The sequence below is a fragment of the Pteronotus mesoamericanus genome, unplaced genomic scaffold (assembly GCF_021234165.1).
Source record: "Pteronotus mesoamericanus isolate MK-2021 breed Mesoamerican mustached bat unplaced genomic scaffold, CSHL_Meso_final scaffold_705, whole genome shotgun sequence".
In the NCBI taxonomy this organism is placed as follows: domain Eukaryota; kingdom Metazoa; phylum Chordata; class Mammalia; order Chiroptera; family Mormoopidae; genus Pteronotus; species Pteronotus mesoamericanus.
Window position 1 is genome coordinate 11,461,253 of NW_026555326.1, and position 20,076 is coordinate 11,481,328.

Sequence of the window (20,076 nt, forward strand, 5' to 3'; positions counted from 1 at the left end):
AGAAGAAGAAAGGATATGATGTGCACTTTGGTAAAGGGAGCAGTGGCACAGCAGAGGTCTGGAGCCTGACAGTCTGATTGTCTTGTTGTGTACACCTCAGGCCCTTGTGTTTCTGGAGTTCTGTTTTGGGACACTGTTGGCCTGGGCAAGCACCCTGTTACAATGGTGTGTTGAAGGGATTCAGTAGAGGTAAAAGTCCAGTCATTCATGAGGCTGAAAATAAAAGGCTTTGAGGAAAGGGTGTTTATCATCCATTGGTTCTGTATTATTTTAAGTTGGCCTCAAATATACTTGTTTTTAAAATTTTTTTCTTGATAAATTATGGCTGCAGATTGGCTTCTCTCATGACTTGCATGCTTCAATTTCTTTCTCCCTGGTGTCCAGGTGCTGTTCCTCAAGGAATACTAATTAAATATATCAGACTAATGAGGGAATCATAGTCTGTGTCTGTTGTAAACAACAATAAAGCAGCGCCTGGGGGTTTTGGAGGTGAAGGTTACTTCAGAAAAGACACACTTTATGAGGAAAAGGAGCAAGGCTTGTAGATAGATGATGCTAGGGGAAAACCCTCTTTGGGTTGTGGCGGGCAAGATGGGAAGGTCAGAGTGGTGTTTACAAGAATAAACCAGTGGAGATTTGGGAGTTGGGACTAGCAGGACAGAGTTTTCTTACTGAGAGTTTCCAAAACGAATCTTCCGTAAGTTCTGGTGCAAGGAGTTGGGGGAAATATTTGATGGTATAAACATCACAAGTGGCTACCCTGGGGGAGGAAATTTTAGCTTGTAGTAATGTCAGTGTCTCCGCACACATGCTGGAAACCACAGGGCTGCTTCAAGGGTTTAAAATAAAATGGGTAAAATACAGTGTGTACAACTGGAGATTTTTTTCCAGGATCAAAGTAGAGCCCTTGCTGATCCAAAGGACATTGAGAGTTTGATCCCACGTACCTGCCAGACAAATGGAATTACATGCATTCAATTCTAAGATCTTACACATACAAACCTTATGTTTTGCCACATTATGCTTAGAAAAGGTGTCCATTGAAGTGGAGTCTATATGTTGCCTTTCCTCTTTCAGCTAGGACACTGGTTTCTGTGTATTATGAGATGTAGGCTTGTGGTTCTTTACCTTTTCTAATAAAATGTACCATTTAAGGCCCCAAAATTTTTAGACTCCTTCCCAAAAAGATGATAGTTATATTTTTAGTATTGGTGAAAAAAATACATAACAAAAAGCTGCCATGGTTTCAGTAATGCTATTAAATCAATTTGTCTTCATTAGTCACAGCAGAATCAACAGTACCTCCAGTTGAAATACAGTATGTACTTATGTAGGATGTATTTCAAAACTTCATTTGCCCAAGGACACATAGCTGGTAAGCTGCAGAGTCAGGTCTTTTAACTCCATGCCTAGTTTTTTTTACCTCCATAAGACAAAATTCAAAATCATTTGAGTTTGAGGTTTAAGACCATTACTAATAAGGGTCTTACCCATCTCTTTCAGCCTTCTTTTTCTGTTCCCACAAATCTTATCTCCCACATTTGGCAGGTCCTGGCCAAGGATCACAGGTAAGGTGTCTATTTCCTTTTGATGATTTGCTGTTTAGCTCCACTTAAATTTTCTGTATTCCTACCTCTTTATTCATGTACTTCTTCCTATCAGGGATATTTCTTCCTCCCCCCTCCTCTCATCTTAACTAGGGGTCATCTGTTAAAGGGAGATAGGATTTGTGAATTTAGGAGAAATAGGCTGCGAATATTGCTCTGAGCATTTATATAAAAAAAGAAATGACTGACTAAAGATGTTGACAAATAATTAGTTGAAGGTAGACAGTTGTGATTTGTAGTGCCCCTGGTCTTCACAAATCTTCCTGCAGCAGTGTTATGTGGATTGCGGTTGAACAAGCTCTCTTCATTTCCTCTTTTCAAAATGCCAACTCAAGACACGGGTCTGGGTCACTTTTTCTCCTATCCTACATATCTTCGTTTCCTCTTTCTTCCCTTTAGTGGTAAATAAAAATTTCTTTAAAAAAATTGGTGTTCTCAATTTGTTTGACTTGCTTGTTTATTTTTACTATGTTAGAGGGGAGGGAGGAAAAGTTCTTCTGGGACACAAAAAGCACATGTACTTAGAGTGTTTGAGAACCGCACATTAGCCACTTTTGCAAGAGCTACTCTTTTTACCTATTGGGACTGAGTTGAAAAGAAAGGCAGGTTTGCTCTGGCAGTAAGTAGGGGAGATCAAGAGAAATGCTCATTTGCGACATTGTACATTCCAAAGATTCTTGGTATATTCCCCTGTGCCGTGTTTTGTTTTCTTTTTCTATGTACATACTGTAATGTGAAATATACCAAGCTAAAGAGAGTCATATTTCTCTTACTGTGAGTTTTTCAAAAGTTTCTTCTGGCATGAAAACCTTACAGAGCTGTAGAAAAAGAAAAGTTTGTATTACTGCCACACAACTTAGAATAGAAACATAATACCTCGTGTAATTCATCCTGGGATGTGTGTTTGATAGACACTTAAGACTAGAGAGGGAATGGAAAAGGAAAAACATGGAATGTATTATGTGTTGTGTTTACTACTGAAGTTGCAGTCATGATCTTTAGCAAATCTAACATTCTGGTGGAATTGGGGAGGGAGCTAACCATAGAGCTCTCCTTGCTGGAAGGTAGGACAATCAAAGAAGAAATAGATGCCACTCAAAGTTTAAGGTATGTTTCCCATGTATAGTGCTGAATGGTTGATATAGTGATAGGACAGTCATACTCACTGAAATTAGTCATGAGCTGAGGAAAGCACAGATCCAGGGAAGTCCCTCATCCTTTTTGTCACATGTAAGTATGATAGCTTGAATTATATGATACCCCTAGGCCTGAGAAAACATACTTTTGTTCTCTTTAGAAATTCTGGTCAGTCTTTGGGAAAGGAGGAGAAGAAAAGGAATGAACTATCAAAACTTCATTCTCTTCACCTGGCTGGTGAAGGGAAAAGAGCTTAGAGATTTTTTTTTACTCTAGCATCACTTGGGAGTCAGAGGTAGTAAGTGTTAGTGGATTGAATGACTAAACTTAATTTCCTCTTCTCTTTAAAGTTTTTTTCTATATGAAGGAATAAAATTTATTAACAATAACCTAACCATCTGAGGGAATTTCTATTTAATAATATGTCTAAAAGGTCAAACTCCTTGATACTCATAAGTTTCCCCTTGAAAACTGGCAAAGGCTTACATTTGGCAGGTCCTTGCCAAGGATCACTATCTTTTTGATAGTTTGCAGTTAAAAGAGTTGGAATAAGGGAGTGTTAAGTGGCCTGTTTCTAGAAATGGGAGAAGGCAGTTTCAGAATAGGGAGGGTGGTGAAAGAGTTGAGAGAAAGTGCTCATAGGTAATTACTGAGAGCACAGGGTTTTAGAGAAGGACCTGTATTCCTGTGAACTGGGGCAGCATTTGCCTTTGTTCCTAATGCCCAAGGTTAGAACCACCATGTGAAAGCCTAGCTCATAACACAGATTCTTCAAACAAATTCATTAAGAGCCTACATGTGCCTGATACTCCTTTGTTTTTTTTTGGGGGGGGGGGGTTGTTTTGTTTTGTTTTTAATGGTAAGCAAGATAAAGTCCCAGCATTTATAGAGCTTATATTCTGGCAGCATTCAAACTGTGTGTGTTACTGATTTGAGGAATGCCTAGATAAAATGGAATTAGAATGCCAAGGAAAGACAAAAACCTACATCAGTTACTGATTATGCAAAAATGTAATGACAAAATTTTGCAAGTTCTAATCTAACAGGGGACAAAACCCTGATTCGTGTTGATAGATGGTGCTCAGAGAACTGAGCAAGAAGTGTTGAGCGTACTCAGTCTGGCCATCAGCCTTTGCCAAGGAGCTGTGTTGTTCAAACCTCACCTCCAGACTAAGTCTGTCTCTTGTTTATTTTCATATAATGGTCTCAACTTGCCCTTTGTTCATTTAGTGCATTGAGACAGCTGTATTTACTTGTCTTCAAAGGCCTTTCCTTCACAAAGGAAAGTCTGATTCACCCATCTTTCCCTAGTTAGTATGAAATCTTGAGTCCCTTTGGATCAATTTTGCCCTCACTGGATTGATGTTTTCCTGTGACAGCTAGGAGTTAAGGAGCATCTCCCTCTCCCACTTGACTTCCTTTCCTCCCTTCAGGACAGTAACCTAGACATCATTGCTTGGTGTGCTTAAGGGTTTTATGTGAACATACCTTGATGGGCCACCAGACTGGTGACCAGCACCATCCAGACCTCTTGCAGGAAGCTTGAACTGAGAGTACCTTTACTGTGGCTGAACTCCTGGTATCCTGTTTGTTTCAGTCCCATCACTGTGTAGTTCCCTGTTTCTGGTTCAAAAGAGAATTAGGGTATTAGGGAAGGGTGTCAGACATGATCAGTACTTCCTTTTGCATCACCTTAGCACCTATCTTTTAGTCTCCAAGTGTATCTCAGTATAATTCATTGCCCAAGTAAGTTGTTTTTTTTTTTTTAACATGGATAATGATTTGCTTTAGCATCAATAAATAAATATGGAATCCATTGTTTATCACACTGGGGATGCAAATAAGCCCACCTTGAAGGACCTGTAAAGTCATGTCAGAGAGACAGCTGGAAGAGCTTAGTCACTTTGGACTTGGGTCTCACAAGGTCTCAAATATTTAAAAACCATCTGTTGGAGTTGATCAAGCAGTAAGTTAAACCTAAGTAACTTTTCACCCTAAGTTAAAATCTGGATTTTTGGAACAGATCTGGATTTTTATCTCCCATTTACTACTAGTTGAGTAAATATACACAAATTTCCTTTTCCAAAAAACCAGGAGGATTAAATGAAATATGACTTAGCAAAATGCTTGACACTATATGCACAGTAAATGAGAAGTTTATTCATACTGTATCTGTTTGGCCTCATTTCATCTTCCAAAAAGAACATATTTCCACATTTAGTGAGCATCCATATATGCTAACTCCAATACTTAAATATGCTGAGAAAATGGGAAAGCATTATATCTTATGGAGAACCATCACAAATAGAAATATTAGAACATGAATACTAGATTACAAGGAAAAAGGGCTTTGTCGTACCCCTATTCTTTTCTCTAAGGCTTAGTGCTGTGCCTGTGGTATACAATACTTGAATGAAAGAACAGCTTTCACTAGGAAGTGAAGTTAACTGGAACAGTACTAAATATGGCAGGGCTAAAGCAATTTAGATTTTGTCCCATAGACAGTGAGAAGCCATTAAAACTGGTGGTGCATCATGTACAAATTAGCATGTTAGATATCTTTTAGCAGTATGGATTGGAGGCAGAGACCATGAGTTGGTAGACCATTTATTAGGTGACAGCTCACTGTCAGGTCTTGAGGTTGATGTGAAAGAAGGATGAGTAGGAAAGTCGGAGCTGAAATTACCAGTTTGGAGACTATTGGAATGTGTTAAGTGTGAGATGATGACCTGGAGAAAACTTGGAGAGAGGAATGAATGTGGGAAAGGCCTAGTAATACTTAGTAACTGGAGAGGGGAAGAGAAAAAAGGAGGAACCAAGATTTTGGCTAAATTATAGACAGAAATACAGTCTCAGGAGGATAGGTTCAAGTTTGAGGAGATGGTAAGGCATTCATGAGCTTGGAGTTGTCCGTGGAAATGTTAAACTGAAACTTAGGGAAGAGTATAGAGGTGGGAGAGGTTGATTTATGGGTCAGCTTTAAGGAGGTGCAGGTTTAAATTATGAGGGTGGATGGTAACTTGTGAGAGAGTGAAAAGATGGAAGGGGGGGGGGGATAATGAGCCTTGGGAAATGCCCATGTGTGAGAGAGAGGATGAGGAAATAGAGGCATAGGAAGAGAAAAGAACAGCCAGAAAGGTAGAAAAAACTAGGGGAATACAGTCACAGAAGTGAATGGAGATGGGAGTTGATGGAGGATGGAAGTGGTGAATGCTATAGCTAGGCCAGAGAAGGCATACCAGGAAGCTAGAAAGGAACATAGAAATCAACCTAGACTGTAGTAGAAAATTTGGGTTAACTGCTGACTACCAGAGGGGATGAAAACAGCTGTTAAAAGGCTCTGGGGCAGGTTTCTATTTTGGGTGTTACTTATACCTAATTTTAAAGTTGAAAAGTAACATACTATTTGAAAGTTTATATAAAGAATAATAGTGTTATCCTCCCAGGCTTAGTCCTCAGAGGCAATCACTGTCAATTCTTTGAGAGGCTTCACCATATTTCTAAATAATATGCTCATATTACCATCTCTTGATAAAGTTTAGATATCTGTTGACTTTGATAGAAGATAAGGATATGTTTCTCTTAAACCTTTAACATTCTATGCATCTTTCACAAATCATACCTACATAACTTGTATTATGTAAATATTAATACAGAGTCGTGTGTGCTATGATTGTTTCCTTTGGTAAAATTTAATGTTTTCTCTGGAGACAATGATCACCTGTTTCGTTTTTTTTTAAACTAGTAGTTTTCCATATGCTTCATTAGATCTGTCATAGACATTTGGAGAGATGATCAATTCATTTTTACCCCCCTAGAGAGTTTTCTTTTGTAACCCTCTTTCCCTTCCTCCTCTTCTCGACTCTGTTCTTTTTGGCACTTTTCATTCTAGAATTTTCTTATTCCCTTTCCTCTATTAAATTTCTTGTTCCCAGGATCCCATTTTATCTACCGTGCTGATTGACTTTCTAGTTTTGCTGAAGCACATTTTCTGGTAGTTTCAAGATCATACAGAATACAGATTTTTTTTTTTTGAGCCAGTGCATGTCTTGAGAGTGTATTCCTTCTTCACATTTAATTGGTAGTTTGGTTGGGCATAGAATTCTAGGTAGAATACAATTTTTAATTTTGAAGGCTTGCTTCATTGTCTTGGCATATAGAAACAGAATCACTCTCTACTGGGCATAGGAAGAAGTTGTATGTAAAGCTGAGGCTGAAGTGCTCATATTTAGGCTGTGCCAAAGTAGTAGCAGCAGGAGAGCACGAAATGAAGGAGATTGCAGGGATGAGAGATTTGCTGCCCCAGAGAGACTGAGACAGTAACTGGGGTTCTGTTGGTTTCTGGTTTCTTTTTCTGGAAATGACCTCATGAAAGCCAGCTGTACTTCCTGCTTTATTATTTTTTTCCTCTTTAATCTTTGGCATCTTGAATGGGTTTCTGTTTCTTGCAACTGAATGGTCCTTAGTACAACCAAACATTTTATCTCAGATCGATCTATCTGTTCAGCCTGAAGGTTCAGTGCCTGTATTTAGAAATATAGCCACATTCCTTAGATAGCTCTCAGTTGTGAATGAATAGGCCTAAATTGTAGATTTCCGTTTGCTTATACTGGCCCTGGTCAGTGACTGGCACTGGGTAAGTTGTTTTGCTTTCTTGTGACCCATTCTCAGTGTCAATAAAAATGATATGTAAAATTTTTTTAAAATTGAAGGCAGAATGCAATTACCTTCTTAGGAAAGCAGCATTTGCCAGTGGGAGTGATGGAAAAGGACTGAGTCTTCCTTAAGAAGATTGCCTATTCAGGACCTGAAATAACTACTGTCTGCAGCTATTGACTCTGCTTACGTCCCATCTTGTGGTATTAGGGATATTAGGAGCTCACCTGTAACTAAAACGGAGAAGAATTGGCCCTGAAGGTGGATTTCTGGCTTCTGACTTCTGGCACAGCACTGATAAGTCCCATTGGCCGATGGTGTAGCTTGGTTTATGGTGAACACCAGCTGAGATGAACTTTCACTGACACTGTCTGTCTCAAGACAGCCTTTTCACTCTCAGTTGCTTCAAGCTGGTCTCAGAGGCCTGTCCTTACACAAAAACACTACAATCCCCTCAGCCTCTTCTTTCTTATGCCGCATTGTATAGGTTTAGTTGCTTTCCTTCCTGGGAAACTGAGCTGAGGATTTTCATACATCCTGAAACGGGAAGGGAAGAATTAGCCATGGTAGCCTGGGTATACACGGTAAATGAAATTCGCTTAGGGATAATTGTTGAGGCAGAGATGGGGGTTCCCCCTTGGACACAAAATACAATCCTCTTATAATGTCTATGAATTATACCGGTATCTGATGGAGACCTGCAATACCATTCATTAATTCAGGAATGGTTTATATTTTATTATCCTTCTGGAAACCTATAAGGCCTTTAACTTAAAGTGCTTTTTTATATTTTCAATCCTCAATATAGTCCTAGAGACAGGTATTATTGTTCCTATTTTATAGATTAACAAATACGAGGCACAGAGTTGTTAAATGGATTGCTGGAGTTGGCAAAACTAGATTTCATAAATTTACAGTGTGTGAGCCTGTAGGAATCTTAGATTGAGGGCCAGATTACCAGGCTGTTTACAACACACAGCACAGACTGAATGTCTGATGGGGTGGGTAAGAGCATTCTAATTAAAAATGAACTGTTTTTCACCCTTTTATTAGTGTCAAGAAAAGTGGGTCCTTTTTCCCCCTAGGGAAAAATAATAATAATGGGATTCATCCCTCCTCATGAGTCTTAAGAGTCTCCTGATGGCTGTCTCTACTCTGAGGATTGGGTATGCGCTGTACTCACCACCAAGCTGGATGTCCACAGTTGCCAGCAGAATGGCCAGGGCAAAGCAGCCTCTGCCAGATGCCGTCGGTGTCCTGCACGTTGTCAGCAGCTCCAGGAACTCGAAGCAGATGCTGGTGCCCTTGGCCTCACTTTCCTGAAAGGACAGGGAGAGTCCTAGACAAGGCCTTCCAGCGTTCCAAGAGCATATCCCTGTTCAAGGCACTAGCTTCTGTTGACTATAGAGTCTAATGAAGGTCTTGGAAGAGGGCTTGGGCATGAGAGAAGTGAGATAGTAAATTGTGGATACATCTGATAAGGGGTTAACACCCAAAATTTATAAAGAACTTACAAAACTCAACACCAAAAGAGCAAACAATCCAATTAAAAAATGGAAAAAGGACCTGAATAGACACCTTTCTGAAAAGGATGTACACATGGCCAATAGACATTAAAAAGATGCTGAGCATCCCTGATCATTAGAGAAATGCAAATTAAAGCCTCAGTGAGCTATCACTTCACACTGCGCAGGATGACTATCATCAGTAAGTCAACAAACAGCAAGTGCTAGCGAGGATGTGAAGAAAGGGGAACCCTTTTGCACTATTGGTGGAAATGAACATTGGTGCAGCCACTGTGGAAAGCAGTATGACAATACCTCAAGAAATTAAAAATAGGTCTGCCTTTTGACCTTGTGATTCTACTTCTGGAAATGTATCTGAAGAGACCAAAAACACTAATTTGAAAGAATGTAATTATACCTATTTTCATTGTGGCATTACTTAAAATCACCAAGATAAGGAAGCAGCCCACATTCCCATCAGTAGATGAGAGGATTAAACAGCTATTGGACATATATACAATGTTACACTACTCAGCCATAAGAAATAAAATTTTACCATTTGCGACAGTATGGATGGACCTGGAGAACACTATGCCTAGTGAAGTAAGCCAGACAGGGGAAGACAAATACCGTATGATTTCACTCACATGTGGAATCTAATGAACGAACTGAAGCAAGCACAATAGAGACAGACTCTGATAACAAGATGGCAGCTAAGCGGGGGAGGTTAGGGTTAGGGAGTAGGCATGAATGAAGCAAAAAGGAAAAAGGACTCACGGACAACAGTGTTGTGATTGTAGCGGGGGAGGGAGGTATAATGGGGATGAATGGTAATGGAAAAAATGCAATAAAAATGATAGTCACTGAAGTGTACTTTCAATAGAGGTTTGTTTGTCTTTAAGATTATATTTAGAGGCAAAGAGGGAGAGAAACATCAATCAGTTGCCTCATATGTATCCCAACTGGGTATTGAACCCGCAGCTCAGGAATGTACCCTGACTGGGAGTTGAACTGGTGACCTTTTGGTTTGCAGAACAATGACCAACCAACTGTGCCACACCAGTGAAGTCTCTATGTAGATGTTTAAATATATTCAAAGAGGGGTACACAATTAAGTTTCCTCCCAAATCCCACTCCCCAATGACCTAATACCCTTCCCCAGAGTCAGCCAGTGCTGCCTGATTGTTGTGGATCCTTTAAGAGACAATTGTGTGCATATATGAACAAAACAGTAAGGAATACAATATGTTGTGCTTTTGTCACATCAAAATGTCCTGGAGACCATTTCGTATCAGTACATAAAAATTGATGCACAGTATTCATAGTTATGTCACATAATTGATAGAGGTTTCTATTAGTGAACACCTTATTTCCAGTCACTTTGAAACCCTACTGCAATGAAAAACCATATATATACACATCATTTTGCTAATAAATTTCTCAAAGTGGCATTGCTGGTCCAAGGGTATATGTATTCGTTATATTGAGTAATGTTGCTGAGGGCAGTAGATAGGAAGGAGGAAACTCCAGAGGTGCCCCAGGGCTAACATAAAGAACATCAATTAAGGAGAGACCCTGTTCTAAGACTGGTAGTTCCTGCTTTCTTGAAAAGCACTGAATCCTAGTGAACTAGGAATGCACCTACACAGGAGATACTACATGACCCCTGCTTCATTATAACATAATTATAATAAGTTAGCATTGTCGGACCCCCCTTCCTGGTGGCCAATCATGGAAATCATGGGAGACAGCATGCATAGTAATTTTAATGTAATTACTTGTATGTATATACACACTAAACGCCCACCAAAACTAGCCAGGAGGGACCAGCCCTTAAAAGAGTAAAAGCACTCTAGCCCTTGATGTCAGGCTCTGTAAGGCTCTGCTTGGCTCTGCTTGGCTCTGCTTGGCTCTGCTCAGCTCTGCTCTACTCTGCTTGGAGTTGGCCTGCTCCCATGTTCTGTGTGGCTTAAATCTGCTTTCTCTCGCTTTCTGCTATAAACTCGTGTTCCGTTCAACTTTTTGTCCGTGATCACCAAGAACCTGGTTACCTGTGCCCACCTGTGACATTGCCATATTGTCCTTCACAGAGATTGCATTAGTGCACCTTTCCACTAGCAAGGTGAGAATATTTCCTCAGGCTTGTTCCAGCAACATGATGAGAGGTTAGGTATGGTCTCAGTGCAGTCCTCATTTACACTTCTCATCATGATGGAAGCTAAGCACATTTTTACATGTTCAAGAAACATTTGTGTTTTCCCTTTCTATGAAATTAACCATTTTTCTATTAAGTGGTTTTGGTGTTTTTAGATAGATTTGTGGGAGCTCTTATATATACTGCAAAATTAGTCCTTTGTGATGGAGGTAGAAATACTTTCCTAGTTTGTCATTTGTCTTCTATTGTGGTTTTTGTGTTGCAGAAACTTCTTTCATAAAATTATCAATCCATTCTTTTATTATGGTGGCTTTCAGGTTTTGTGACATGCTGTACAGGTCTTCACCTCAAAACTGAAAAATTCATGTTTTTTTCCCCCAATACTTAAACCTTTCTTCATTTTTTACAAGAACATTTTGGGTCTTTATGGAATTTATTTTGATGGAAAGTATGAGGTACAGACCTAACTTAAAAGTTTTTCAAGCTAATCACCAGTGATTCTAATGCCTTTCTTTGAGTAAAACTTTTAATCGTTGACATGAAATTGAAATGCTTTGTCATATCATATACATCTGTGTATGCATGCCTATTTCCCCATGTTCATTCTGTTTGTATACATGCCTGACAAATGTTAGATTTATATTTTAATTCTTAGAAAATAACGTCTAGATTTGTTAATATTTTATTTTAAAATGTCTTAAGTTTTTGTAGATTTAGAATGTCACCCCAAAATATGTTACTTTGGGATTATTTTAGGTTTTCTGGTTAATTTTAAGAAAAGCAGACCTAGGAGAAGCTCTGGAAAGCAAGAAATTGCCCTTTGTTAAAGGACATTTACTTTTGTAAGGGAAATCTCCATTTGTAAAGGTGTTTCTTTCACTCTAACTGGCCTGCCTTCGTTTGTGAGGAAGACTTGGACTTAAATTTACATACAATCTAAAACCTTGTTTGCTGTGTTTTTCCATGACTGACTCTTAATGCCAATATCATGTCTTTAGCGGAAGGTGGTATTAAATGTAATGACTTCTGCCATTTGCAGGAGTTACTCAGTGTTCCTGGGTTTATTCCATGTGTACTGGAGTTAGGCATATTATTAAACTTCAATTTGTTTTTCTCCGGCTAATATGTCTTGTGTTAATTTGATTATAAGGACACCAGCCAGAGAACTTTGAAGGGTAAGGATGATTTTTCATCCCCGACAGTTTTACACAGTGTGGGGCAAAAGTAGGTTTACAGTTGCAAGTACAGGAAACACTATTCTTGTATTATTTATTAATTATTGTATTTTTTTTCCATACAAACAGCTGTAAATCTACTTTTGCTCCACCCTGTACATTTATAGACCAGAGGACGGAGTACAAAGGTACATAAGCCAATCGTTTATATTGTTTTCCTCAGAGAGGTGTGTTGTGAAGGAAGTGCGAGAGCCTCTTAGTTTTCTTTATACCATTTTAAGTCGTTAGACTTGCCAAGATGAGCCTGTAATAAATTTATAATTCAAAAAACTTGAACAGAATATATGTGCATATGTATATATCTGTATCTACTTATTCTGTCTGTACACACACACATTTGAAAAGTCAAAATGTGAGATGTTCACCTCGAGAATGGTATGAGGAGTTTAGGGACTAAAGGGACTTTCATTATGTGTTATATATACTATATATTTTTACAATGAAAAGTTTAAGAAAAGACCTAGTCAAACTAATCTGAAGTCAAAATTTAAAATGTGTCTATCTGTGGGATTAATACAACAATAGAACTAAAATGCTAGATGGTAACATGTAAGAAGAACCAAGAAGGCACTCAGAATTAAAGTGTTCTAAGGTAATTTCCTTAAAACCGAAATGTGCACAATTTTGGAGGCATTAAAGACTTTCAAAGAGGTATGTGGCCAAAATTAATAAGTTAATTTTCTCATTTCTTAACTTACAGTTGTACTTCTTAAAATTGATTTGCATGAAAAAGCATGTAAATTTACATGAGAAGGCTCCTGTGGTAAGGGCCCCCTCCTGATTCTCCTTTCACACTTCCTCTCTCCCAGTTGACCTCTCCCACCTTTTTAGAAAAGAGAGGCAGATCTCACTCATCCTGGCTCTTACTTTGAAATATTGTCCTGGGGTATAAAAACCTTCATGGAATCACAGGAATGATTTGAATTATTGGGCCTAATTGAAGGTAAAAAGTTTATGTGTAAATCAAGGGGGTTTTAATTCTTTTAACAAATTGAAGAACTGACAATTGAATTGTTGTTGCCCACGGGATATACTGCTATTTTGCCCCAGTGTCCATTTCCCCTGTGCCTCCCTTTTTTTAAGAAACCCTTCTGCCTACCTCCACTAAGTTTTAGCTGAGAGCATGTCCGGCTCGCTAGAGGTATCTCCTAGCCTCTCTTTGTGGATGAGGTGTACCTATGTGGCTAAATTTTTGTTAACGCAAATACGTTAACAAAGGAAGTGCCCCATGCTGTGTAGTAGATTGCAAACAAAGAAACCTGCCACACATTCTTGCTGTCTTTGAATATATAGCCCTTTGCAATGTGACTTTGCCACTCCTCTCCACCTGTTGAATCTGGGCTTAGCTATGTAACTTGGCTTGGCTAATGGGACATTAACAAATGTGGTGCAAGCAGAGTCTTGTAAAGTGCTTATGCATTGGAGTTGACCCTCTTGTTTACGGAGACAGCCAACAGCGACAAAGCTCAAGTTAGCCTGCTAGGTGCTAGAGAAACACACCAGTTTTTCCCATCACCCTAGCCAAACATCAGACTTATGCATGAGACCATCTGCAACCAGCCATTACACTGCCTACCTCCAGCAAATGAGTGAATCCAAGTGAGACCAGCAGAAGAACTCACTGCTAGTTGAGCCAAGCACAGATTGGCAAACCACAGAATTGTGAGCTAAAATAAATAAATAAATGATTATCATTTTTAACCACCAAAATTTGGTTTGTTGTGCAGCTGATAAGGGCAAGATGACTTAAGAGGAGCAGCCTAGCCAGAGACCCCTCCCAGGTTAACTGTTAATCATTGCTTATCTGTTCCTGTAGCCCGTTTTCACATCCCTTCCCCCCCCTGGGTAGCACATCAATCTCATCAATCTCCCACCTGAATGCTAATCCCTTCCCCCACCTGGGAAGCCCATCCGTTTCCTGCCGGAATGCTAGGGCTTATAAACCCCCATCTAACCCCGATTCGGGGCTCAGAATTTGGAGACTGCCTCCTCTGAGCCCGCGCGTGTGAATAAAGGCTTACTCCGTTCCCTGAATCGTGTCTTGAGTCTGGCTTTCCGTAACATTTGGTTCCCTGACCGGGAATCGACTCACACGAGCAGGCCGTTTGCCTCCGGTGAAGACGGCTGGGGTCGGCCGGGGGAGCCCGGACTCCAGAGGGAAGCACGTGCCCCGGTGATTTCGGGTCCCGAGGGGCTGGGCTCCCCTTGGCCCCGACCTCGGGCCATTCCATAACCCGGGCACTTGGGGAGCGGACCCAAACCTACCTGAAGGCGCCAGATTGGTAAGTGCCCCGGGGACCAGACCCGAATCAGACCCACCTATAAGTGGTGGAAGGAGAGGCCGATCACCTCTCAGGCCGACCGGCCTCTGGCACGGTTTCCCTGTCAGGAGGGAAAGTGTTAACCTCTGTGTGATTGAGTGAGTGACTGACTGTGTGGCTCCACAGGCCAGCGGTGTTCCCCCGAGCCTACGGAGTCTGAGTGAGCCCTAACCTGCGGGTCCTCGGTCTGTCATACGGCATAACGGCTGGGAAGCTAACCCGGACTCTACTCGGGCAGCCTTAGCTAAGACAGACCCAAGTCCCTCGCGAGAGGAGAGGCCAGGCGGGCGAAAGTGAAAGTATCCCTGCTGCCCCCGTTTGCGCCGTTTCGGGAGGGATCATGGGGGGCAGATAGTCTACTGTCTTAGATTGCATGTTAAGGAATTTCGACCGGTTCCGGGGCCAGCAGCCCGATATGGATCTGGGGCAATTAGAAATTTTCTGTTCCGCTGAGTGGCCCACGTTCGGGATAGGCTGGCCTCCTGAAGGAACCCTTGACCTAGACATAATTAGGGCTGTCCATCTCATAGTCACAGGAAGTCCAAGACACCCAAACCAATTCCTCTACATAGAAAAGTGGCAGGAGCTAGCGCAAGAGATGCCCGACTGGCTCTGGAAGTGTGCGGGGGTCAAACCTCAGTCACCTAGGCGCTACGGGAGGGCGAGCCAGGGGAGCCCGGAACTGTTGCTCCCGATCAAAGGAAAGGGATGTAAACCGCATCCTAGTTGCCAAACCCGTGGCGAGACCCCCTATCTATCAAGGCCCACCAGAGGAAGACCCACCGGTGCAGCCTCCCCCTTACCCAGCTAGGAACTTGGGAGGTCAGGCAGAGGCGCCTGAAACACCGCCCCCTTCAGTCTCGTCCCCGCAGCCCGAGGCAACAGCGCCCCCAGAATCTCCTATCGCCTCCCGCTTAAGACACCACCAGTCCCTCCAGATGCCACTGCGGGAGACCCAGGGCCCGCCACGAACGGGGCCTGATGGGACCTTATACCCGGGACCGGTCGTGTTTTACTATCAGCCCTTTACCACGACTGACCTCTTGAACTGGAAACGCCACACACCCTCATATTCGGAGAAGCCCCAGGCACTCGTAGACCTAATGGAGTCCATTATGCAAACTCACTGGCCAACGTGGTACGAATGCCGCCCATTGCTCCTAACCCTTTTAATACGGAAGAGAGGCACAGAGTCTTCCAGGAGGCCCAGAGGTATCTAGAAGCCAACGCTCCAGTGGGCACAACAGACCCAGCCCAGTACGCTCGGGTGGCAGCCCCAGAGACCCAACCCGACTGGGATCACAACACCGAACAGGGAAGAGCAGCCCTGGACCGGTACAGGGAAGCCATCCTCCAGGGGGTCAGAGCTGGGGCCAGAAAACCGACCAATATGTCAAAGGTGGCCAGTGTTGTCCAACGGCCAGATGAATGTCCCGGGGACTTCTTAGAAAGGCTCCTAGAGGCCTACCAGATATACACCCCCTTCAACCCAGAAAGCCCAGATACACGGCTAATGGTAAACACTGCTTTTGTCTCCCAATCGGCCCCTGACATCCGCAAAAAGCTCCAGAAGCTAGAGGGCTTTGCAGGCATGAACATCAGTCAGCTTGTTGAGGTACCAAATAAAGTCTACAATAACCGGGAGGAGGCCGCTGAGAAGGCAGCCCAGAAAAGATTAGAGAAAAAGGCCGCACTGCTAGCAGCCGCCCTCAGTCAGCCGGCAGCAAAAGGCAAAGGGGGACCGAAAGACCAGAAAGGGCACGCCAAGGTAGAGAGAGACCAATGTGCCTATTGTAAGGAAAGAGGACATTGGAAAAGAGAATGCCCGCACCGGAAAAAGAAGGCTGGTCCGGCGCCCTCTGAGCCGGCGCCCACCATCCTTAGCCTGGCGGGCCTAGACTCAGAATGAGGAAGACCGGGCTCCCTGAATCTAGGCCCCCATGAGCCCATGGTCGAAGCGATTGTTGGGGGCCAGACTCTCTCTTTCTTGGTAGATACCGGGGCAGAGCACTCGGTCGTCACCACCCCTGTAGCTCCCCCCATCCGGACGAGAAGTCACCATCGTAGGGGCCACTGGTCAGCCAAGTAGCCCAAAATGCTTCTGCCAGGCCCGAATTGTTGATCTGGGAGGCCACCGGATTAGACATGAGTTCTTATACCTACCTGAATGCCCTGTCCCACTGTTAGGGCGAGATCTTTTATCGAAGCTGGGAGCTCGAATCACCTTCCAGCAGTCAGGGGAGGCCTCACTGCAAGTGGACAGCCCTAGGCTCATGGCCCTCATTTTGCCACGAGAGGAAGAATACCAGTTGTATTCTGGGGAATCTGGTGACCATGGCCCCAGACCTGAGGCTAGAGACAACCTGCTGCAGGAATTCCCCACGGTCTGGGCCGAGGACAATCCCCCTGGACTAGCCAGAAACCATGTCCCAGTAATAATTGAACTCAAACCGGGGGCTAAACCGTCCAGTGCAGGACCTCCGGGTGGTAAACGAAGCCGTCGTCACACTGCACCCGGTAGTCCTGAACCCATACACCCTACTGAGCCGACTCCCGCCAACCGCCGCCTGGTACACATGCCTAGACTTAAAGGATGCCTTCTTCTGCATCCCGGTAGCTCCAGCCAGCCAACCTATCTTTGCCTTTGAATGGGAAGACCCGCATACAGCGGTAAAGACACAGTTGACATGGACCCGGTTGCCACAGGGATTTAAGAACTCCCCCACGTTATTCGGCGAAGCGCTAGCCCGGGACCTGCAATCTTTCTCAGATGAGGGAAAGGATTTAACTCTACTCCAATATGTTGATGACCTCCTCTTAGCTGCCCCTGACCAGAGCCGATGCCTAGAGGGGACAAGAGCGCTCCTAAAACTGCTAACCCAACAAGGGTACCGAGTCTCACGGAAAAAGGCACAAATCTGCCAACAAGAAGTCAAATGTTTAGGGTTCCTAATTTCCCAAGGCAAAAGATCCCTAAATACAGACCAGAAAATGGTCATTACCCGCTTCCCGGCCCTGAGCGGACGAAGACAATTACGTGAGTTCCTGGGAGCAGCCGGCTTTTGCAGAATTTGGATCCCAGGGTTCGCAGCCAGAGCAAGGCCACTCTACCAGGCCCTGCGTGGGCCAGACACCTTACCCCTGGCATGGGGAAAAGAACAGGAACAGGCCTTTGCTCAAATAAAGGACCTCCTTAGTAAAGCCCCAGCTCTGGGCCTACCAGACCCCAGCCGGCCCTTCTATCTACACGTGCATGAAAAGGACAAGGTTGCTCTGGGGGTCTTAACTCAATCAGCCGGACCTTGGGAGCGCCCAGTGGCTTACCTGTCTAAGCAACTGGATAACGTTGCGGCCGGGTGGCCCCCTTGCTTGAGGGCAGTTGCAGCCGCGGTATCCCTGCTACAAGAAGTGGACAAATTAACTTTGGGGCAGGAGACCACTCTATTCGTTCCCCATAGCATCCATAGCCTCCTGGCAGGACAGGGGCACCGATGGCTGTCCAACCCCAGACTGACACAATATCAGGGCATACTCCAAGAGAATCCTCGGGTCCAGGTAAAGACTGTAAAAAGATTAAACCCTGCAACCTTCCTGCCGACCTAACTAGGGGACCCAGACCACTGCTGCCTAGAGGTTACTGAGGAGGTCTATGCCAGCCGACCGGACCTGCGGGACCAGCCTCTGCCCAATGCTGACGTGACCTATTTCACAGATGGCAGCAGTTATATGAGAGAAGGGGTCCGAGTGGCAGGGTACGCAGTAACCACACTTGACCAGGTGGTAGAAGCCAAAGCCTTGCCCTCTGGATGGTCGGCCCAGAGAGCGGAACTCTGGGCCTTAATAAGAGCACTGGAGTTGGCCCGGGACCGGAAAGTCAATATCTACACTGACTCCAAGTACGCCTACGCTACCCTGCACATCCACGGGGCCATCTACCGAGAACGCGGGCTGCTGACAGCAGAAGGAAAGGAAATTAAAAACAAGACAGAAATCCTGCGTCTCCTCGAAGCAGTTTGGGCCCCAACTGCGGTGTCCGTCATCCACTGCAAAGGCCATTCCAAACAAGACACCATACCGGCCCGTGGGAACCAGAAGGCGGACTCGACAGCAAAGGCTGCCACAGTATGTGGTGAGATGGCAGAAGTACAGCCCTCCCTTCTCGGACCCCTGCTGGGGGACCCCATTAACCGTCGGGACTATGAGCCAGCAGAAATGAAATGGGCCCAACAGGCCGGAGGACAAGAAAGCCCCGAGGGAACTTGGAGGTTACCTGATGGGTGCGTATATGTGCCCCAGAGCCAGGCCAGCAATTTCTGCACATCGACTGGAAGCTACACATGGCCTATCAGTCAGTCAGAAACTGCCACCATCTGACCCACCTGGGTAAGACCTCCCTGGAAAACTTGCTCAAAAGGTATTTCTACTTCCCCAACCTGTCAACCCTGTGCTCAACAGCCTTGGCTCAATGCATTACCTGCGCAAGGAACAATGCAGCCCCGCATCAAGGGGCCCCACCGGGAGTCCAACACAAGGGGTCCCAGCCCTTCGAGGACCTCCAGATTGACTTTACAGAAGTCAAGACCAGCCGAGGATTTAAGTATCTCTTGGTCCTGATCTGCACCTTTTCGGGTTGGGTAGAAGCCTTCCCCACCAAAACTAAGAAAGCTCGGGAAGTAACCCGAATCCTACTCAGGGAAATTATACCCAGATATGGGCTCCCACTCACCATTGGTAGTGACAATGGCCCGGCGTTCATCGCCCAGGTGGTTCAGGAGGTCGCCCAGCTCCTGCACATCGACTGGAAGCTACACATGGCCTATCGGCCCCAAAGCTCCGGTAAAGTGGAACGAATGAACCGAACTCTCAAGGAAACCCTAGCTAAGTTCCATCAAGAAACCAGCCTGCCATGGACAGACCTGTTACCACTAGCCCTGCTATGGGTTAGGAATGCCCAGAACCCCTCAGGGTATACTCCCTATGAGTTAGTTTTTGGAAGACCCCCACCTATAACTAGAATAGGAAGTCCCAATGACCGACAGAAGGGGGAGTTACAGCAGACCCAGTACTTACAACAGTTGGGTAAGACCCTAGACAGGATCTACGGGGCCCAATTGGGGCAGGAACCCAAACCCCGAGGGAGGCCAGCACACCCCTTCCGTCCAGGCCAGTATGTATGGGTAAAGGATTGGAAAAAGGAACCACTCCAACCCATTTGGACGGGCCCACATCTAGTACTATTAACCACTCCTACTGCCCTTAAAGTCACAGGAATAACCCCCTGGATCCACTACACTCGAGCCAAGGCAGCAGCAGATCCAGACGAGCCAGGACTTCGGAGCCACCGAACCTCCACCTCGAAGGGAGCCCCCACAGTCCGGCTGAAGAGAACTGAAGGACAGTGGGCCGTCTACCCGAGGAACCAGAGACCTGATCCCACCCCAGAGTAGTGACCAACCATCT

The 20,076-nt window shown here is 44.2% G+C and overlaps 1 protein-coding gene across 1 annotated transcript; it reads right to left on the bottom strand.

The window, feature by feature from the left end:
* Positions 1-3,954: 3,954 nt before the first annotated feature.
* On the bottom strand, positions 3,955-10,981 carry CD160 (CD160 molecule). Its single transcript, XM_054562853.1, is given in 7 exon segments — positions 3,955-4,367; positions 7,628-7,778; positions 7,780-7,823; positions 7,826-7,884; positions 7,886-7,937; positions 8,584-8,719; positions 10,967-10,981. Coding segments are annotated over 7 exon segments (606 nt in total). The 3' UTR covers positions 3,955-4,218.
* Positions 10,982-20,076: the final 9,095 nt, after the last annotated feature.